Source organism: Acyrthosiphon pisum, chromosome A2, assembly GCF_005508785.2.
Source record: "Acyrthosiphon pisum isolate AL4f chromosome A2, pea_aphid_22Mar2018_4r6ur, whole genome shotgun sequence".
NCBI classification, from domain to species: Eukaryota; Metazoa; Arthropoda; class Insecta; order Hemiptera; family Aphididae; genus Acyrthosiphon; species Acyrthosiphon pisum.
Window position 1 is genome coordinate 33,434,730 of NC_042495.1, and position 24,754 is coordinate 33,459,483.

A 24,754-nucleotide genomic window follows, 5' to 3' on the forward strand; every position below is an offset into this window, starting at 1 on the left:
TTCCAATATTACTTATGTTTATACCGCGTATTATGTCGACATAATTTGCAGTATAATTATATAAATATATGTGGAGTAATTCCTAGTACAAAAGGTATAGGCACCAAGTTTTGTTCAGATTAGGATATTACAACTCCAGCCAATAATTATGTAGAAAATATGGTATCGGTACATGCGCGTATACATGGGGGTTTAATGGTTCAAACCTAAACCGAAACGTTTTCAAACAATATTATTTTTCGACATGCATCTATTATATTATATAAAAATTATATTATTATTTTACCTATGTAAAATACAATTTTGAATTTTTTTTAAATATTATTTTGTATTAACTATTCGACTATATTGACGTTCGCACGTGTAAGACGTTGTAACGACTAACCATTATTATTACACAATATACATATTATTATTATTTATAATTCTTCTCCACGTCGTATCCGCCGGTGTAATGCGTTATTTTATGATTTATTCAGCAGTTTTCGTCGCCTTTAGTGTTTGATGGCTTAAATATTTCTTGGAACATATCATAGGTAATATCTACGTAGCGTTTATACTGCAGGGTATGGTCATTATCCTCTGTATAATCGACTAACGAATATTTTTATTTAAAATATATATTTTAACGATTTTGTAGTCGTTAAATCTATAACAAAAGACTCGACAAGACGAAAAAAAAGAAACAATATTATTTTGTTCACATCAAAATATGTTTATTAATTATAAACCAAAACTAATACGAAAATGTACAAACAATAATTTTCAAAAAAATTAGCACACTGGCTACAAATATAATATTTTACATTATTATGTTTCTGATAATAAAAGGAAAAAAAATTGAAATTTACAATAATATGTGAACAATTTAAAAATTTGAGATAATTTAATGAAATTTAGAGAAAAAAAAATACGACATACAGGAGACAATAAACAAGAGGGGTAGGGCGAACTGGCGAATTGGTGCGGAAATATGCAGTTTTGCTGGCCATTGGTCACCTGAGCACGTTCTCCGACCTGTTCCACGGGTTGACGAGTGTCGCTGGCAAGTTTGTTCGGACGCTTGACGATCTTGCCCAACCGGCGAGGCCAGACCGAGAGACGGCCACGGGAGCGGCCACGGTTGACGGCTTGTGCGCGATGTCGTGCGCGTCGACGGTGGACGGCCTGACGACTCAGCCGACGGACGACGAAGACCAATAAGACGCGGAGCGAGCGAAGTGAGATTTTGTGCTGCGGAACCTGTGGGGACGAGCGAAGCGGCCGATGTGGGATTAACGCGGGGCAAAAAGGCGAGAGTCAGCGGACCACCGTGCGATTCTTGATTGTCGGTAATTTTCACCCTGGCTTTGTTCCTTCGGCCGCGTCTTCGTTCCGCCGCCGCCGCGGTGAAGTCGCGCGCCTCCAGACCCTGTGAAACAGTTAAGTTTCCACGAGTCAGGCGCCGCTGCCAGTCGTACCGAGTCGTCATCGCCATCGTACCGAGTCGGCGTACCGTCGGGGTGGAATCGTTGCCCACGCCGGTACCTCTACTATTATGGCCGCCGTGTCGTCGCCGTCTTCCGTCGCCGCCGCTCCACGTGACCGTAACTGCAGCCGGGCGCCGCGCTCGCCGAGCCGCCAGAGGGTCTCGCGCGTCAACGACAACCGAGCGCGCTACGTCAGCGAACCCGCCGCGGATGGTCGGACAACGTCCGTGCTCCTTCCCGCATCCTCCCTCCTGTGCGTCACCGTCATCCTGTCCGTCATCTTCGGCCAAGGGGGGTGAGCAGCGGACGGTTCCTCATCGGCAGCAGTACAGACCGCGGAAAAAGCGTCCGACGCTTTTCCACCTCGTACGAGGTGGATCGCAGTTTCCGGGTGGTGCTGCTGCCGTGTCCAGCTCACCAAAACTATTCTTTACAGTTACACCCCAGGCCGGCTCGATGTTCTCATCCAAAACGCAAAACGTCGTCAAGCGGTCCGCCCTCGGGAGTCGGAGTGGGATCGACAGGCCCCGACTCCGAGGACGGCGCGTCCCCACACGACAACGTACAACTGCTCGCCAGCAAAACGGAATGGTCCTCTTCTGCTTCTGAAATGTTTGAATTGTCGTCTTCCTGGACAGTGTTGTCGTTGCCGAGCGGTGCTGCCTCTGGGATCGGAGCTGAAAGCTCCGACTCTGCTGCAGATGGCAGCGCATCGCCGCTCGACAATCCGTCACTGTGCGAGGAGACAGACTCCTCGACGTCTTCGTCCAACTCCTTTCTGTCTGCGCCTCCAAGAATCGGATTTTGTCCGGACTCCGGGGTCTGATCGTCGCCACTTGCAGCAGTTGCGCCCGCATCAATGGCAAACAGAAAAAGAGTAACTAAACGCACGAGGTGTTCGTCGCTTTCGTCAGCGTAAGTGCCTTCCATTATGTTGACTACAATGTCTTCTAAGATTTCGAGTAATATGACGTTTACCGCGTCGCGGTCGATGTTATAATAGTTAGTTGCCATCTTTTCTTTTTTGAGTGAAGATAATATATTATATGTACGTGTACGTTAGGATTTAATTGAGAATTGGTAATGAGCTAAATACAAATATTCCAACGCAGAGACCGATCTTCGAGAAAATCTCCCAGACGACGACGTGTATTACTAGCCAGCTAGTATGTTTATCGTTCTCATCGGCCCGCAGCATTAGAATTTCGAGAGCGTTAATTTTTGTAAAGACCATTATTGATATAATAATATTATACCTATAATATTTTAACGAGGATAGTTTCTGGTATTACGATTTGTATAATTCTGTGACTCGATTTATACTTTTAGGTGATCTTATATATATATATATATATATAATATATATGTTACGGGCAACTACGCAAACTAGTACACAGATATAATGCAGTGGCGTATTTAGGTTTTTTTTATAGGGGGGGGGGGATATGATTTTATCCAGTAGCCTCGCTTTTAAAGCTAGAGGTCTTAAGTTAGGAGTGTTAGGACTCCGAAAAATGTTACATATTATATACAGCCTATGCGGGGGAGATTGATCCTCTTGATCACCCCCGTAAATTCGCCATTGATATAGTGGTTAGAACGTAAGTTCCATAAGGGAGTGCAAACATGTCAGTCTAATTAAAAAACAAGTTAGTAAATACATAACAGTAATATTTTGATTTTTAATGAAATTGTATTTATTTTTAGGTTAGCACTTGTTTAATTTCTTTTTTTTTTGTAAATTTGAATAATATATATAACTAAATTGTTTTTTTTTTTGAATAAATAATAAATAATAAATTATACATATAATATATACATTATAATTTATAAAGTATTACAGAGTTAAGACGTTTTTGGGGCCAAAATCATAAGTGTGCGGTTTTTGGATACAACAGTTTTAGAAACTGTGTGGTTTTAACCTACCAAAAGTGTGCGGTTTTAACCTATTAAAAGTGTGCGGGTTTGTCCTGTATTTTATGGCAAGTGTGCGGTTTTAGGAGTCAACGAAAAGGTTGTATTAACTACTATTTTTTTTCCGTGTACTCAGTTCGTTGTTCAGTATAGTACCTAAGTATACCGTATACATAGTACATAATATAATACACTATAATAGTTAGATAAGCCTATATTATGTGCCTAATTTATAGTTTATATTTTGTATAAGTGGAATAACTACTATAACTGTATATATTACATACCTACAAAACTAGTGTAATTTTATTACACCAAATCTAATACTTTTTACCGAATATTGGATATTTAAACCCTGTGACGAATCTTTGTAATTAAGAAAACCCACGACTTACAAGGGGAGCACATATAAACGGGATCAAAGAGCTCATATAAAAGAGCAAATGTAAATAAAATATTATTCCTGTATAATACCATTCCTAAATTTTATAATCATTCTGTAGAAATAATATTCCGTACACAAAAAACAATCACAATTATTTTTTCCTGTTAAATATTTTCTTGATTTATAATGCCCCCCTTACAATAATAATAATATAACAAATTATTCTACGATGTAGGTAGCAGTATTATACCTATTATAGGTAGTACCTATCGGCAATCTGTACTCTGTAGGTAGACTAAAATTTATACACGACCGTATCGTATTACACTATGTATTAATTATTTAAATTTTAAATAAATAAATTGTAAACAACACATTTGAGTAGTCATAATATACAATTTGGCGTACATTTTATTTGGCATGTGCTGAGAAAATTAATGGTATACCTAATATTCTAAATGTATTTGAATGTTTGAGACTTGAGAACAACATTATTCACTTGATTATTTATCGACTTCCAGTTAGAATATTTATCATTATTTACGAACTTTGTAATAGATAATTAATAATTAATAAAAATGATAATCCTTTACTGTAATAATATAGTCTTATCGTATAAGATCCGTAACTTCAATTAATACTTACTCCGGAATAGGAAAGTGAGACGTGTGCTTGACACTCTGACTGACTTTTCTTATTATTTAAAATTTGAAAATATCCAATTGTATACAAATATTCTGTACTTCTGAATTAAAATATATATTATGTGTAAAGACCGAATTTATATGCATTTTAAATTGTAAACTATGCTTTCAAACGTACACTAAAAAAAGTCAAAATAGGCAAGAAAAAATGCAAAATATTTATGATTAAATTTCAAGTTTTATTAAATTTTATATTTTATTTTAATTTTGAAGTGTTAATTATTTATTAATTTTATTAAAATTCTTATAAACAAAAAGTAAAATTTATAATATTATACATATAATATATTATAGCACAGGTATTGAGATACGCAGTACAAAAATGTAATTTATTAATTTTTAATCGTTAGTAGATTGAAAACCTGTAAGTATAAATAACATTTTAGTAAGTACGACAAATTTAATTCTTTGGTTCGTAAAATAATTGATATATAAACAACAAACGTGACTACCTTTTTTCTTTTAACACCTTTTTTATCGTTGGATGTATGTATGTATGCTTTTTTCTTAAAATATGCAAACATATTCAGACCATACAATAACGTTGGAAATATGCAAAAATATGTAGAATAAAATGTTGATATTTAATCAATCAAGTAATGATTAATGGACACTCATTGACTACATATCATGTTGAAAATAGCAACATGCATTTTATGCAAAATGATAATCGTTTTATTAGAAAATAATATAAAATATTTGCACAAAACTATCCTCGCTCAACTGAAGTCTGAAGTTCAATATCTCGATCTAATTTTATTAGATAAAATACTATAGCTTCGGAACTTCATCTCAAGAACAAACATTAGCAACTATGTACCTACTAAACAGTAGTTTATGTTTATTGTTTTTTTTCTTTGGTCATTCTAAGACCGGTTTGTTCCCAGTTCACCGATTCCCAATTCGTCGATACCCGTTTTTTCGACAAAAAAACCAGTTTTTAATGGTTTTTGAAAAAAGCCCAATTTGCTGGCAATGATGATAACATTGATTACATGTTTCTTAGCTTAGCAATTTATACAGCTATAAGGTATACTACCTTGCCCTTTCACTGCTCCAGACTCCAGACATACAACTATTACGTGTAAAAATGTAAGCTATCGTTCAAAAAAGTAAAAATCTTAATTAAAGATAAAGATAAATAAAAAACAGAAAGTGTCTCTATCGGAAGATGTGAAAACATATATATGAGCTCAGAAATATAGATTTACCATGTTGAATTCGAAGTAAATATTCATAATTTAAAACACGTGCTTTTATATTATTTGTAAGATAGGATTAAAAATTTTGAAGAATTATAATTGTTCAAATTTTATTTTTTAGAACACAAAGAGATAACTTTTGATAGAATAAAATATTTACATAATAGGTAGGTACGCTACGTATATATTTATACGCATATATATATATATATATATATATATATATAAAAGGGACAAATAAATTGAACTAAAAAAAAAATCACCTCCATAGAAAATTTGCTCAGCACGAATTCCGATCTCTTACCTCCAAGGTTGACGTCCGAACTATACTGTTAGTGGTAAAAGAATTTTCGGTGTTTTTCAAAAATTGGAAACACTAGTAGAGCTTGAGATATAAAAATCACCTCTCCTTTTAATAATGTAATATAGGTATTGAGCGTCATGCAAAAATGATAACGCTCGACAATTTTCACTGCTCAAGCGGAAACATCTGAACGCCGTATAAGATGTTTTCACATAAAAATAGTATAATATAATTATATTCTTTCAAAATTGATAACTTGATATTGTCTCAAATACAATATTTCCAACAACTTAAAGTTTTTCGAAAAAATGTCTATATTTACCTTATAATGATGTACTTTTACAGTTTTATTATATAATTTATAGGCAGGTTAGAATATTGATATTTGGAGTATCTATAGTATCTTACTTAATCATTTGTGATAAATGACAGGGGACGTTTTATATCTCCAAAAATTGATGCGAATACTTGTAATATAAAGTAGGTACATATAAATTCATGGGAATATAATATTATTATAATATAAGGTAGGAAACTCTTAAATGTTGGAGTGCATCTCACATGATACGTGGGCACTAAGTACAATAATTATAAAAATATAACGACAACTGATGACACTCTCAGTACCTATATATAAATAGGGAATTCCACCTGTCACTCATAGGCGCAAATAGGGGGGGGGCTTTAGGGGCTAAGCCCTCCCAAAAATGTCCATAGCCACCCCCCCAAACATTTCCTACGTTTTGTTTTAAGCTTAATCAATATTATCAAAGTAAGGATTTAGCCCCCCCCAAAATCCCAAACGCTATTTGCGCCTATGCTGTCACTAACTATTTTTTAAACTTTCATTAATATAGTATGTGAAATATAATTGGAACATTTTTACCGTATAAATGCCTAACCAAAATTGTCTATAATCCATATAGTCATCAAATCGTGTTATAGTTGACTTAGCATAACATATTTTGTTAAATTATTGTCACATTGTCATATTGATCCAGATGTTTTTCCATTATTTGTCTGCAGTTATGGTGAGTGTGTAATTTTTAACGTCATCTGTTCAATTAAATTGTATTTTTCCAATTAATGTCGTTGTGCTTACCTATTATACACATACTGTGATCCCCCCGTATGACGTTATAATAAGCCACTAGGGTTTCTACACTTTCTCGACACGCACTGCATGTGCCTTTAATTTAAATAGACATTCAATAAAATGTATACATATGTCATATTATATTTTGCATGTATTCCATATTATGACCTATCCAATTGAAATAATATCGTGACAATGTCAAGTTTAATTTGCATTTTTGCATGTAATTATTATTTTATTGTTCCTCCATTATAGTCAAACATTGATAAGAAAATCGTGAATTTTTATAAAATGTTGTTTCTATTCAATATCTTGGTTTATTATTGGCATATTTTCAAGAATTCATTTTGTTGTATTAAATTATGTAGAAAAAAAAAAAATTGAAATGATATTGAAATAATATTGTATTTTTTAAAAGTGTTTCTATTCACAATTGAACAGGGTGAATAACAAATCATATTAAATTTATATGATTGTTTCTATTCACCCATACATGAGTATGAATAGAAACAGCATACTTAAAAATAAATATAAAATCTATTTTAAAAATTTCGGTTTTTTTAATTTTAATGATTGTATTGTGTGTTTAAAGACCCACATTTTAAGGTATTAATATGCTGTTTTGTTATTTCCATTCCAAAGTTATAAGCTTTTGAAGTTGAAAAGCGTGTTTATATTCACCCGGTTTTACGGTAGGTACCTACTTACTTACTTATATTAGTATACACACGTGTAATCCTGTTCCTTATATATTTTTATGTGCTATATAGCGCGTTGTAGTTGTAAAAAAATATGTTGTGCAAACAGATATTATATCGGAATGTCACATTTTAACAAAGTATATACCATATTTATATATCAGCTGTTACTACTTCTCTTGCAGTTTTTTAAACTATAGTCGAGTAAAAAGTTTGTTTTAACAAGCCATAGTATTTAAAACAGGGGTTTCCAACCTTTAGAAGTACCTACCTAATGAATGGGCCACTACATAATGTGAGTAGAAGTTGTTGTGGGATACATGCATTTAATTTATAATTTTATCATACCGAATAATGAGTAGAAATATTTTTATGTTGCATTATTCTTACGAAAATCTTTAAAACGGTTTTCAAATTCAATAGTTGATTAAAATGAATAACAATAAAGATGCACATTTATTGCTATTCTTGAGATTGTGTTTGACCAACACAGTGAAATGTATAAAATTATTCGCCTTAACTTGACTTTTCCATAATTTAATTTTCAGTTCAAAGGCAGTTATACTGTTTAAAACATATTACTAATGATTTGATCTTAACGCACGTTAAACTGATTTAAATGAGTAGTTATGTCAAATAAAATCCATAAGCCAGTTTTAATCTTCAAACTCAATGGTAGGTTTTCCTTTTGACTCCACGAACGACTAAATTTCATTTCCCAAAACATGAAATTTGTTGAGCACTAAACGACCGTCTGACCGTCTGTCCATCACGCATGTCTGTATTGCGTAATGTCTTAGCCAAGGCCGGATTGGCCCAACGAGTTACCGAGTAAAACTCTGTGGGCCGCTACAATTTCGGGCCGTTCAAGTCATGAAGGGCTGCGACTGAAAATATGTGAAGAGTTAAAAGTTGAAGCGATGGGACTATAAAAAAAAATAGATATTGACAAGTGGGTATACCGCTCTGCTGTACAGTATTTGTATAGAGCATGTCGTTGTAATGGATATTTGAAATCAATGATTAATCATCGAATAACGATTCTGAGCGGAGACGGTGTGTCATCTACTTGTATAAATAATCAAATTGAATAGTTAGAAAAAAAAAATTTATAAAAATCTAAAATTTCTCACGATGGCTATAAATAGCGTGACTTTCCGGTGAACTCTTTCTTTTTAATAGAGATAGAAACACTTGTTGTGAAGTTTCTATTATATATTGCTTCTATTATTCTACAATTTCTTATGGTAACTACGAAAGAAAAACTTTATAATATTTAATTATGTCAGCCGTGGGTTGGACACCCCTTATTTAAAAGCTTAGCGAAGTCGAAGTGGTGACGGGCAACACGTTTATGTTCTATACATGGCGTGAATACGTGATAACTAATAATAATATAATAATAAACATAGGTATAGTACCTAAATGAGTATGCACTATGCATTTATGCACGTCACATTACAAGTACCTATCTATCACCTACGTAATAAAAAACCGAACGCGACTGCTTAATTCAATTACTATGAACTCGTCGTATCATATTATAAAAATAAAAAATATATTTTAACATTGGTATGTTTTTGGGCTGGGTGCAACTTTATTTCAACTGATTTTCGCGACGCCAATTTTGAGTTACTTTGATTATTGTCATATCAACGTAAATAAACAATAAAAACATATTAAAATAATTAAATTAAATTCCTAACTCAATGTAGCACGCTACTAAATATTTTTCTCTAACTATACCCCAAAACATATTTATTATTCCATGATAAAATAAAATGGTATGTTGAAATATCGTCTGGTCATCATCTTTCGCTTCATAATATACTATATATATGTATACCGGGTGTAGCAGGAAGACCTGAAAAATTAAATTACTTTTGTTCTAATTAATATTTTTTAATTTTTTTTTACATAACATACATGTATTGAATCTTGCGTTACACGTATATGTATAATATAATATTTATTATTTTTTAATTCTGAAAATAAAAATTATTAAATCTGGTTTTTAGAAATAAATTTCATTGTAACATTTATTTAAGTCAGTTAGTTTATTTTTTACAACTTTTTGAAATCTCATTAGTTTTGTTAAGTAATTTTGATCACTAGTCATAAAAAAAAACATTTAAAATTCAAAAAGTTATAAAAATATTTTACGAGAATTTTTGAATAAGTACCTACTTATTAAAATATAAATATTTTTTTAAAAAATTATTACTTCTCAAATGAATGAACCTTACTTCAAAAAATTTAGACATTTTAAACAATTATAAGAATTTAACTAAATTACTTAAATAGGTAAATGATTTAAAATCAAAATTTGTCTGAAAACCAGATACTTAGAAATTGGATATTTTGTATTAAAAAATGAAAAATGTTATATTATACATAGGTATAATGCAAACGCCAATATTCAATATATTTTTCAAATTATTTAATTTTTATTTTTAGTAGTAAATATACAATCTATATCCTGGTTTTAATGGATATAATATGTGGATTAAGAAATAAAATAAAATAGAAAATGAGTTCCATAATTTGAGGAGAGAAGCCACTCATATGGTGACACTTTCGATTTGATTTGGTCTTTGTATTTTTATTTTATGGTTTTTTTTTATGTAATAAGTCTCTACACCATTTACGTTTAAGTCACCTTGGGGGGCCTCCTAGGATTGTGATGGATAATAAGTTCTTGATGAGAGGATTTAAATAAGAAGATAGACGGTAATAACATTTTCTATAGGAACATTTAGCTTCGTCATGAATTGTTTTTAAGTTGCAATTTATGTGTAGAGTATGGTTTGATATGTATGGATGGGCATTTACTAATTTTCATTAGATCATATTTTGAAAAGCTGGTCTCTTATTTAGGTTTGACTTTTTTGCATTTCCCCATAGTTGGAGTCCGTATGTCCAAATGGGTTTTAATAAGGTTTTGTATATAATATATTATATTAAAAAAAAATTTAAAAATATTGATTAGAACAAATGTTATTTGATTTGTCAGGTCTTCTTGTTTCACACTGTATATAAATAATACGAACTGGTTACTGATGATCGGCGGGGTAAATTATAGAATGCGTATCATTAAAACATTAAATAATAAATTGTCATCATGCCATGTTATTTCATTACGTAGGATTCTTCGATATTCCTTGCAAAGCAAAAATATCTAGTAGTAAGCTACAATGAAAATAAGTGAATAACTGACCAGCTAGAGGCCGTGTGCGACGATATAGGGAAAAAAATACGTTGTACCTATATAGGTATATATTATTATGCAGTCTACCCTTCACCTGCAGTCTAGTCTAGTCGATTACAATTTTTCTTACCTTCTTCTTGGTACAAAATACATTCGAATTTATACTGCTTTTACCGGTAAACAAGTATATAAACATTTTATAGTTGCACATCTATGTAGATCGTAACACTCATAAGATGTACCTATCTACCTACAAAATTATTTAAAAATAATGTACGCGTATAATAAATAATAAAGTACCTATATTATAGGGAGAGTGGAGACTGGCTATTAATATGACATATAGGGTAATATTGATAACATTTGATTAGAATTATTGATATTTACGAACCAGATTCGCTTTAAATACGTGACATATAACCTCCTACATATGATTGTATACAGTGACCACAAGTTTTGACCTTATAAGATAATTTTATAACAAAAATATGTTTTGTGTCATATCAACAATTTTTTTTTAATCATTTTTAAAATATAAAACTTAATGTTCCTTAAATTTTTTAGACTCTGAGTGGAATGATGAATGTATTGATTTTACAATGCTGTGTGTTTTTTGTTTTTTGGTTTACACGATAAGTAGTCGAAATAATGCTTTAATTTTCAACTTCAGTGTCTTGTTCGATGGGAAAGTGAATATTGTTGGTGCATTGGGAGGTCAAAATTTAAAAATTCCATTAGTTTTCAAAAGCGCCGTGAAAAACAAAATTTAAATTTAAAAAAAAAACTGGAATTTTTACGCAAAATTGGTTTTCCACAAAATCGATTTTGGTTTTTTGTGTAACTCTAAAAAAAATGAACGTATACACATGAAATTTTCACTGGTCATTCATATTTGAATTTTCTATACACGATAACATTTTCAAAATATTTGATTTGTTTTGAACTTTTAGGAATATTTTCTGTTTCCAATTTTATTAGTATTTTTTTCTATGAATGTCAATAAAACTTTATTTGTTGGGTAAAAAAGCGTGAAAATTTAATGCAAGGCTCCTGGTATATTTTTACAATAGTAGTTGAAAAATATTAAAAAACATATGCACAATTTTTTTTTTGTAAGCATTTAAAGTTCGAATTTTGACAACATTTATCAAATTTAAAATTTAATAATTATGTTGTAGTTATAAATTTAAAAAATGTTAAATTTTAATAGCTAAGTATTGAAAATTTTAAATAAGATTCCACGTTAATAGGTAAATAAATTACTTTATCCACAATAAATACACTAAGAGCCGTTTATAATCGATGCTTAAGAATAAATATTTCTTAAACTAATTTTGATAATTTAAAAAATACAAATTTGTGATAATAACTAAAAGCAATGCTTACGGTAGGTCTCGACCAACCTTAATTTATGTATTATATATATAATTTTTCTTTTCTTAAGCCGAAGTCTAGTTTATGAATCTCGTTTGAGTCATAAGTATAGCTTAAGAAATATACTTATTCTTAAGCATCAACTATGAATATTACCTTTAGTATAATATCAGTATACATATGTATCACCATACATTACAGTGCCCCACTTGTAACCTACTGTACAGCAGAGCAACATCCACTTACCCACTTTTTTTTATTCGAAGTTGAACAGAATAAGGCGAGCTATACAACAATTCTTTTATAAGTAAGCTTATTATAATACTTTTGCCGTAAAAACTTTGAAAAAAACTTGTTTGATATCAGGCAAAATAACATAGCAGTGTTTATTATTATATTATTTTCATATTAATTATGTTAAAATATATTTCTAAAGTTTTGTTATTTATAATAAAAAAATTCATTAAACTATTAAATTCTAAACATTTTATAACATAAAAAATTTAACATTTTACTTAACATTTTGCCAAGTACACAATGGTTGCTTATACAAATGGTGTACCTATGTCATTTTGTCCGACACTCCGGGTAAAATGACATAGTAGGTACATTTTAAAAAAGTGAATTAAAATTATTTGTTTGTATTAAACGTACGTTTAGACTTCAGAAATACTCGTGTAATATATATACAAATATGCTGCCCAAGTTTCATGTGTTAACTAATACTATTTCCTATAAGTTTTTTAAATTAAAAAGTGGTATGTCATATTAAGCATAAGACTCCCTTACACATTGTATGAAGTGTACGTATGTTAGCTCGGCTGCAGCCCACGTCGCAAACTTAAATTAGAACGTTCGCGTCGCATGTGTGTGTGCACTGAAGTTACCTACCGATGTGATACAAAACAAATCTCCCAAAAAAAATCTATCCCCCTCCCTAATCGTAACATTGCACCTCCCCTCCACTGCCCGGGGCGTTCTGATACAGTATCGTTGCTGCCGCCGTCGCCGCCACGTTCTTCGGCGAAGGTCGGCCCCTCTAAAATAAAATCTTTTATTATTATTATCATTATTATTATCATCGTCGTCGTCACGTGATGATGAATAAATTCTTACCGAGCGTTTGGGTTCATTGGCAACCGGTTACCGCGGCATACCGTTCAGTCGCCACCAAGTTGTGCTTAGGTGTTACGCGCGCGCCTCTATAATAATATGATATCTGCCTACCATAGCTACCTCGCCTGTTTCGTGTAAAACTTTCGTCTGCACTCGCGTCACGGCCACAGTCGAAAGCAACAACAATAATAATAAAAAAAATGGAGGACGAAGAATCGATGTGGAAAGTGTTTTATGTTCGGTTACAGCGGAAACTGAGCTCCCAGAGTATTTCGCCGGACATACAGTAATAATAATACATTATAATTAAATATCCGTAAAAACGTTATCAATTATGCATAAGTAATAATAATAATAATAATAATGATTTGTCTTATAATTATCATAATTATTGTAGTATAGTCACTGTGATCCGTCGTGGCCGTGGCTAGTTAGTGTAAAGGATAGCTGTCCAGTCGTAAATTAGTGTGTAATTAATTTTTTACTTGTTTATTATTAGATATCGCTAAAGCCTTAGGGCTGGTATCTTTACTATACCTATTATATTATTATAACTAGGACATTATAATTTATTAATATTAATATATTATTACCATATAAATATCACAATCCCCAGACCACACAGTTGAAAATGTTTAATTAAAAAAAAAAAACATTAGATGTTTATAATATTTATAATTCCCTAGCCTTACAGTTGGACCAATCCATTGCATAATATACTTATATCAGCCTATAAGTGGTTCTCAACCATTTAAAATCTGAGTACCACCTACACAGTTTGAAGATTTGCATGTACCACTTGACCAAATAATGTAATTTTTGCTTATCAAAAATGTATACCTATGTTATTTTAAATGCATGGAATTTTATTTTATTGGGAACTGTCTACAAAACGATGATAATAATATAAGCATTGAATGCATAAAAAGAAAAGAAAATATGTACAATTATTTATTGGTATTATTAAAGATAACAAATGAACCAAATACAATTTTATGTGAATAATGATCCATTCCGTTATTTTTTTTTTGTAAAGTGAGATGTTTTAAGTGTACCACAGGTTGAGAAACGCTGACTTATATTTATTATTATTTACAAATATCTATGTTGTCAAGGGTGGTTATTGGACACAAAAAGGGAGGGAATCGTCACCATGGCCTCATCCCCCCACTCTAAAAATAATGTGTTATGTAACTTCACAAAATATCAAAATAATATTTTAATATACATAAATTATGAGATTAGCAAACGAGGATTCATCGTTTCTATCGAGGGATTAAACCAGTTTCAATTGTGTAATGTTCATCACCATATTGTTGTTTTTATAATTTAAAATGTTATGTACTTTAGCTGTAAGATTAATGTCAACATTTGGAATGGGCTCATCTCGTTTCATAATAATAAATAAATCATCGACTTGTTTTTCGTTATAGTGTAGTAGTGTAGTGTAGTAAAACTTTATTAAGCAATCAATTAAATCGGTGACAGTTCGTGTTATTTTTATATTATTAAAAATATTAATATTTTTCGAAATAATGAGTTTCTTACATAACAATATGTCCTGTACCTATATATATTTTTATTACGATTAATTTTTTTCCTGAAGGGGCAGCTAAAATCAAAAATTAGATAATTGAACCAAATAGTACAATTATAATTGTAGTAACTTACTATAGTTATATAAAAAATTAAAATTAATGATATAATTGGACGTATCATATATGTAGGTAGGTAACATACAACAGTATAACTACTAACTACCATTCATACGTAATATGTTGTATTGAGTATACAATTATAATATTAATATAATAATTTATAATTAAAAAAAATGTGTTACCACTGTTGGTATCCCCCCTTCAAAAATCTTGGGTTATATATGTAAGCTTTATGCATACTAAATTGAAGTGTATTAAAAAGTGATTATAGTCTACATGAGATATGTTTTTACTGTGCATTAATATATTTTAATAATACATATAGTAACAACTAACAAGTAACTTCTTAATTAGGCTATATAGACTTAAAGTTGTCTTAATTATTATACATTTTACATTGTGCGTTGAAATTAATTTTAAAACTATTTGTCACGTTTACAACTTGAAAGTGCATAAAGTATGGTTGATTAAATAATAACAAAAATATTGGTATATCATATTATATTAAATAATTTAGAAACTAATTGTCTTGTCGCGTATTTTCTTGTAACTGTATATAATATTATATATTATTTCCTATAAAGGAACTCGTTAATAATAATTACCAATACATTTATCGTTCTAATTGTATTAACAGCTGGTCATTAGTAATCTGGCATTTTATTAATCCGGCTTTGTTTCCAGAGATTAATGATTTACTGCAGACTGCAGTCCAGGAGTATTCAACAATTTTTTTTTAAATCGAGCTCAATATGCGATGCATTTCTACATTGCGAGTCGAAATTGTTAGGGGAGCCATACCGATGTAATGAGGTTGAAAAGATAGCTGATGAATCATTCTATTACAATTTTATTATTTTATTTACCTCACATTAATCTTTCGAAGGATAAAATATTATTTTACCATTATTTTATTTTTATTGAATGATTTCACTTATTGATTGAATTCCTCGCAACAAAATCTCTAATATTATATAATAAACATTACAACGTTACGATCTTGGCGATGAAAATCAAAACATCAAACAGCTTGGTGAGACGGCTCAAAAAGCTTCAAGGGCCGTAGATTGGTAACCCCTGAATAGCTGCAATTGTATTGTACACAATATGTTTTACAAATAGTTTTCCTGTCACTCGACACAATCACTTGACAATACTTTTTGTATTGTTGAATCTAAATAACAATTGTGATATTTAAAATATCCAAAATAAACGAGTAGATGGCTACATTATTAAATAATAATTACATTTTTGTTTATATTGTACCAACCTATTAAATTGTGCTAGCTGAATTACCCGACACTGTCGGGTTACAGTAACAAAAAAAAATAAATAAATAAGATTGTTGAATAATTATATAATATAAATAAATAAATATAAAAAATATATAAATTGTTATAATAATGTGCCATTAATGTTTAGGAAAAAGCTTAAAATAAAAAGTAATTTACTTTCTTCAGCTTTAATAATATTTATAGATATACGCAAGACATTTGCATACGGAAAAACTGCAAATATTTCACACCAAACAAAAGATTGATAAACAAATGAAAATTTCAATGAATTTGTGTATTATTGTTATAGAATTTCTTTATAAGCTTTTTGGTTTTCGTTGTAACTCTAAAACAAATGACAGTATATAAATACGTTTAATTTTTACTGGTTGTTTATATTAGAATTTTTATACACGAAAACATTTTCAAAAAATTTTGTTTCGTTTTGAAGTGTTTACGGACATTTTCAGTTTCAAATTTGTTTATTTTGTTTTCTATGAATATAAATACTTAATATTTGTTGGGTAAATAAGCTTGGAAATGTATTACAAAGCTCCTAATATATTGTTACAATGGCATTTGAAAAATATTAAAAATCTAGTTCCATTTTTTTTTATATGCATTTAAAGTTCAAATCTTGATAAAATACGTAAAAATCACGAACATTTTCAAATTATTCTGATAAATTGATAAAAATTTTTCTTTTTTTGAATATAAGATTTGTAGTACAAGATTCATCATAAGTTTGTCTCTATCAAAAAAAAAAAATGACTACAAGCAATTCAAATTAAATTTTTATGAGCATGTAAAGTTCATTTTTTACAAGATCGAATATTCGCTCGATTTCTCATGTAGCGATTTTGTTATTTTGTTGTAATTCAAAAACGAATAACTGTAAATCCATGAAAATTTTACTGAATGCTTGTATTTTCATTTTCTATACTCCATACAATTTTGAAAATATTTTGAGCTGTTTACGGACATTGTCAGTTTTATATTTTATTAGTTTTTTTTCCTATAATTGCCAATAAAATGTTTTTTTGTTGGGTAAAAATGCGTCAAAATGTAATACAATGCTCCTGATATATTGTTACAATAGCAGTTGAAAAATATTAAAAATACACATGCATAATTTTTTATAAGCATTTTAAGTTCGAATTTTGACGAAATTTATCAAATTTAAAATTTAATAATTATGTTGTAGCTATAAATTTAAAAATGTTAAACTTATAAAGCTAAGGATTGAAAATTTAAAACAAGGTACCACGTAAATAGGTTAAGTATATATAAATTACTTTATTCACAATAATATCATTTAATATACTTTGTAACATCATAGGCTGACTGACCGTCTTCGCTCAGAATCGTTTTCTTTTACAATGATATTATATAATTGAATTCAAATTTAACACAATCCATTACAATTACCTACTTGTAACCTACTGTACAGCAGAGCGACATCCGCTTGCCCACCTTTTTTGTTGTTTGGTATTATTTGTATTTGTATTTATTCAAAGTTTTAACTCTGGGACATGTTTGACCCTGTGCTTTGTTTATTGTTATAGCAAAAGCTATTCTTATCGGAAATTGACGTTTAGTAAATGAAAAGGGAATAGTAGAATCAGACAGGGTCAAAATGTCAAATTAATTTTAGACAATAAAATACGCTAGTTATGAATTCTAAGTCTAAAGAATGGTCGTACGTATTATTTCGTACAATAAATCTTGTACCATTCATTAGATTGGACATTACATTTGAATTTCTCAAGAGTATTACGATAGTACCTTATTGCTTTAATAGTTTAAAACCAAACTTTGTGGAGGTAAGGGTTAACCATTTAAATGTAAACTATCTAAAACTTCTGTTTATTCTTAAATATAAAATTTATAAAATTTATACCTCCAAATACGTAATTATTTTATCACTCGATAATCATGATGAATTTATATCAATCGAACGAATAGTCTCAGGATTTATTTGTGGGTATTCGCCACACGAAATTACGAAATCTGAAATAGTGTTTTTATTAGAAACCAACTACGACGACGATAACGCAGCAGTAGAAATAGGATTGTATGCGTGCACAATGTAAACCACGGTTTTAGATTATTGATGTAAACGTATACGCTCATGACAAAATATAATATTATGTTGTCATGTCGCCAGGTAGTAATAACCATGGTTGTAGATATACTTATATCTATATCTTAAACTGTGGCAATAACGCACGTCACAAGCAACGACGACGAACGCAGCAGTAGGGAAGTACTGCAGTTTTCGACAAAATCGATTTTGGTTTTTGGTGTAACTCTAAAACAAATGACCATATATAAGAACATGCAATTTTCACTGGTTGTTTATATTAGCATTTTCTATACACGATAAAATTTTCAAAATATTATGATTTGTTTTGAACTGTTTACAGAGTACGGACATTTTCAGTTCCAATTTTATTAGTTTTTTTTTCTATGAAAGTAAATATAATTTTATTTGTCGGATAAGTAAGCTTGAAAATGTATTACAAGGCTCCTAATATATTTTTACAATGACATTTGAAAAAAATATTAAAATTCCAGTTACAATTTTTTTTATATGCATCTCAAGTTCAACCCTTGACAAAATTCGTAAAAATCATGATCATTTTCAAATTATTTCGAGTTAGAAATTCATGAAAATTTTTATTTTTAAATATAAGATTTGAAAATGTAATACAAGTTTCCTCATAAGTTTACCTTTATCAAAAAAAAAAAAAATGTCTTCAAGAAAGTCAAATTAAATTTCTATGAACATTTGAAGTTTATATTTTTATTTTGGATATTCACAGTGATTTTTTATCACTCCGCTCATAATCTAAAACTACTTGCATTGGCAACATGTTAACAATATTGCATTATTTATTTCATCACAATATTTATTTTTAGGTTCAATAGTAGCAAAAAAAAAAAGAATAAACACATTTTCACATTTTATTAACAATACCAAATACGTATTTTATTTTATCAATTGATAATAACGATGAATTTATTTTAATTGAATGAATAGTTCGTGTCAGTATTCATTAGTGGGTATTCGCTACGTGAAATAACGATATCGGAAATGGTGTTTTTTATTAAAAAATGTCGACGATGACGATGTTAACGCAGCAGTTAAGTATAGACATAGGATTGTGTACGTGCACAATGTAGACGTATAATAAACGTTCTAATATACGCTTATGACAAAATATATTATAATATTATGTTGACATGTATACGCCAGGCAGTAATAAGTAATAACCACGGTTGTAGATATACAGGGTGTCACAGATAGAACTTACTTTCAGAATAAATTTTGTTCTAATCAATATTAAAATTTTTTTTATGATACAATTTATAGTCACTTGCGCTACACTTATTATATATTATACAAAAAATTATTTTTATTTTTTAAAACTGAAAATAAAAGATTTTAAATTTGATTTAAATTTTGTTGGTTATATTCAAAATAGCAAATTTGTGAATCTGATTATAAGAACAATTTTGATAATAAAAACATTTATCTAAGTCAAGTAGTTTATTTTTTAGAATTCTTTAAAATATCAATATTTTTTTGATTAAATGAATTTTAACGTAATACATTTTTTCAAAATATTTTTTTTTTGGATTTTGTTGACATGATTATATTTCTTAAGTTATTTATTAATCATATAATCTTAAAAATTTTTTATCGTACGCTTAAGTAGAATTATTTTTATTTTTCGTTTAAGTTTTTCTATTTCACCTTGTATACATCATAGAGCGTATTAACCGTGGTAATAACGCAGAACTGCAGTAGACGTAGGAGTCTACAGGGGGGGGGGGGGAGTTATAAACATGTGTGTGTTATACGCAACTACACGGAAAACTAAATATTTCCGAAGACTATTTAATTGATACATTTTTGGATTTTTCTCATCAGATGGCTCATCTGCACACTGAGTACCTAATTGGGTTTGAAAAAAAAATCATGAAAATCGGTCCTGTATAGAACGTCAGATATCGCTCTCTAAAGAAATCGCCTCACGATTTAATATAATAAAATATTAATACATAAAAATTGTATTATATACCTGTACATTATGCATTTATGCATGTTATGCACAACAATTAAAAGTGACAACTCATAATGATCTAATATCGAATGGATGGGTATCATACGAATCAAGGTTAGGTTAGGTTAAACCCAATCGTACGAATTCTTGTGTACAAAAGTGTAAGTTAATTTTTAATTGTTCGTAGATTTTTATTTTTAATTGGTTTTCGAAATCGTCTATGCAATAAATTGGTTGTGTAATTGATCAATATGGACATGAAGTATAAGTGTATAACCAACATAATATAATAATTAATAGTACTGACAATTGTTGCAAGTACCTAATTAAAATGGTTATATTTTGAATTGGTCACTAATTACGCGCATAATCATAGCGAACAATTTAAGATAGGTAATTCAATTTTTATTCTAAACACCTGTGTTGGAGAATAAGTTGTACAAAAATAACAATGATAGGTACCTGGTAGCAAGCAAGTAATACAATATTATAAGTTCATATACTAATATGAACCTATACCTGCTAGTAAATTAGTTAGAATAAAACTATTATTTTATATGAAGAAGAAAAAGAGGAAGGGTAATTCTTAGATTATAGTGTGAATCATAACATATTCGTGTCTTGCGAATTGCGAGTTATAAGTAAGAATGTAGGATGCCTTTTTATTACACACTTAAGTAATTATATATATATATATATATTTTAGTGCATATACAAGGTGATTCTTTTATCATGAAACACTCACAAACAAAGTTTAGATGGGCGGAGTGGAGTAGTAGGTACGGGGTTACCCCGCAAAATGTTTGTCCACTACTCCGCTTGACTAAACTTTAAATACTATTATAAGTTATAACTCATGAACTACTCGTCCTAAATTCGATTTTTATATATGAAAAAACTCTATGTTGTCATTCAAAAAAGTGAATAACTTAAAAAAATATGATTTTTTAATAAAAACATTGTTTTTTAACAACTTTAAACTATGTAAAAAAATATTTTCAAAAACATTAATACTTTTTGAAATAATGAGTGTTTTTTGATAAAATAATCACCCTGTATAATAGTAATATGTTTCAATATTATTTAACCATTTGAACATCGTGATTATATAACCAAAGTCGATAGAAATTAGAAACTGATGAGTTGAAATGAATATTTTTTTGATTTTTGTGTAATATAATTATAGTAATTTAAATGTTGATAAATAAAGTACATTTCAAAGTAGGTATTTGAATTAGTTATTAGTTTTTAGTTTTAAATCATAGATAATAATTATATTAGAAATTCTAAAATATAAAGAATAACTATTTTTAAAAAAAAATTCAAATTCTGTTTTTAGAATTTTCAAAGTTTTAAGATTTTTTTGTAAAACTTAAGGAGTGTTCATATACTTCTGATTTTAAACTAATCCCCCCCCCCTTCTTTACTGTAAATTATTTAGTGAATAATTATTTTGAAAAAATTGAGTGTGCCTTGTCATTGATGAAGTCACTGTAATGGATGTATTCAATTTTAATTCAATGCTAAACTATTGTACACGAAAAACTATTCTGAGCGGAAACGATGTGTCAGCCTCTATTTTAAACCTAAATATATTTTATCGTATTTAACTGTTTGTAATTTATTTATCTATTAGTTATATGATTGGTTCAACTAATAATTATTGTCAAGAACAAATCGCATATATTAAACTATTATTTATTTATTTCATATACCCACATATTACATATTCAATATACAAACCGTTATTAACTTATACTAAATAGTAAATATATTTACCGGCGTAATCCGTGAATGTCAGAACTCAGAATATGTATTAGTTTACCACTAAGCCAAGCTTAAAACTAATCTAAATAGGTACTTATTTTTAAAATATCATTGTAGGTATAATATAGTTAATTATTATTATATACGTAAAGGTGAAAAGTTTCAAGTCCCCGCGAATAATATAACTAAAACCGTTTAATAATTCTAGTTTTCAATGTTGTCAACATTTGATCTTAAAATGTGTGTAAAGAAAATTCTGATATATATTTTTGATATTTTTAGGTTGCTGTTTGAAGAATTTATCAAAATGTATTTAAGTTTCAAGTATCGTATGTAGATACCTATTGTATGGATTTTTAACTATATACATTAAAGTATACATATCATTGTATTACTATAGGTACTCAAAAGCCATAGGTTAGCATACACACCATCGTTTGGTAAATGTATATAACTTTTTTTTTATTTCAGTATTACTGTGTTTTTTCTTGCGTGATGTATGACAAAAAGTCAAAAGTGTTGTATTGTATCATAATTCTGATTAATTCTTACCTAAGTGTGGAGTATACGACCTTGAAAAAATTTCGGAAATAATTGTCATGTATTAATGTATTATACTATAAATAATAATATTATAGTATGGTTATAAATACTATATAATAATATCATAATATGTAAACATCATTGTTCGTACAGCATAAACATAATGGACTATTAATAGACAAATTCACATGGTATGACATCATCCTATTGTTTTTTTAATATCTAAGCTACACCAGGTACTTATTGCAGGTAAATTAGTAGGTAGGTAACTTTGGAGTTTTTTCTAATTTTCTATTAAGTGTAGTTTGCTATTATATAGATACGTTTTTTTATAGTGTCACCTTGAGATAATAATATAGGCAATTGTTTCGGAGTATAAAATGTTCCAATACCCTACTTATTATAACATGAATAAACACTTTTTTAGAACACCTGAAATATGTTGCAAATGATTTGATATGGCATTTTAAGAGTATAAGGGGGAGGGTATTGAGTCTAGTATACCACATAATGAAAACCAATCGGTGACCTTATATATTCACTTTATATTCGTTAGTTGTTAACTATACATTTATCTGGTAATCGGAAAAAAAGACCAATGAAAAAAATAACACGGAAAAAAATAACAAGGAAAAAATTTAAAATATACCTATTAGTGAATTATTACAAAAAAAATAAAATATTAATATCAAATTATTATTACCTATTAATCACCGATAACACTGCAAACCTACAAAAAAGTTAATAAATCAAATCGTCTATACGCATTCACATAAATGCTTCTTTCCTATATTTTAAAAAATCATTTGATATACATTCAAATATAATAAAAAAAGTTTAAAAAAAATGAATTAATGATAATCGAAGTTGAATCAAAGTATGTTTTGTACGAGTCGATTTATTTTATTTTCAATGTCCCATAATTAGCTCTAAAACTTGTGATATTTTACTTTTTGAATTTTAATATTATTAAAATATGTACTATTATACAGGTACGGATTTCTCGAACTTCTCTTCTATACATCAGTGCTTCTCAAGCCGGGGGCCTTGAAATATTTATTTAATTTAAAATATTTTCGATTATTTAGTTATTATATAAAATATATAACATTATAACGTATGCATTATATTATAACCGTCCATTTGATTAATCATTATTTATTACATCGGGAAAGCTTATCCTATATTAGAGTTTTTAGATTACTGATTAAAGTATAATAACAATAATACTTGATACAATAATACAATGATACTTCTACTTCAACTAGTAACATAAGAATTCCAGAAACAGATACTTCTAGCTTTATAGTAATTACCAATTCTTTTTTGTTTATATATGTTTTAAATTTTATACAACTATAAGATTGCATGTTTCAAAAATACAATAAAAAACATTTATTTTCTTTACATTTTAATAATTTATTTGTGTGAAATAGTGCATGTAAATTTAGTATATCATTAAGAAAAAATAATTAATGATTCTGATTGAAGGGGCCGTTGACGGTTTTATATTAAATTTAGGGGGGCCTATAGCAAAAAAAGGTTGAGAAGCACTGTTCTACATTATAGATAGGTGTTTTTACTCTCGAACCACCCAATAAACCATATTATTGGAAATACAAAAATCAATTTTCATTGCATTTTCCATACCATTGATATATTTTGATACACACCTTAATATATTTTTAATTTTCATAATCAAATAATATATTTTTAATTTTTAAAATTGGTTATATTTTATTCCGTGTTCTTTTTTTCCTCGGTCTTTTTTCCGGGATTCCATATATAACTCTTTCAGTTAGACAAAGGGAACATCAAACGATTTCAGACATACAACGTATATATAGCGTATATAAATCGTGTTTCCGAGTGCCTATGATTTTTTCATTTGGAAAATTTAAATCAAACTTGGAAACCGGGATGACGTCTTTTAATTACATTCAAGTGTCTGAGAATGTCCGACGTATACTAC

General features: G+C 29.3%; 1 protein-coding gene across 4 annotated transcripts in view; it reads left to right on the forward strand.

Annotated features, from left to right (window-relative positions):
- LOC100160584 (protein unc-13 homolog 4B) overlaps window positions 1-24,754 on the forward strand; it is a 55,538-nt gene that overhangs the window by 13,501 nt on the left and 17,283 nt on the right. The window contains exons 1-2 of one of the 4 annotated variants that reach the window (XM_029489622.1): window positions 13,496-13,756; window positions 22,522-22,548. The exons of 2 other annotated variants lie outside the window; for them this stretch is intronic. In XM_029489622.1, coding sequence (XP_029345482.1) covers window positions 13,671-13,756; window positions 22,522-22,548 — 113 coding nt within the window. In that variant the 5' untranslated portion in view covers window positions 13,496-13,670. Of the gene's footprint in view, window positions 1-13,495; window positions 13,757-22,521; window positions 22,549-24,754 lie in introns of those variants that run through there. One more of the 4 variants, XM_003245817.4, reaches the window with a different exon arrangement.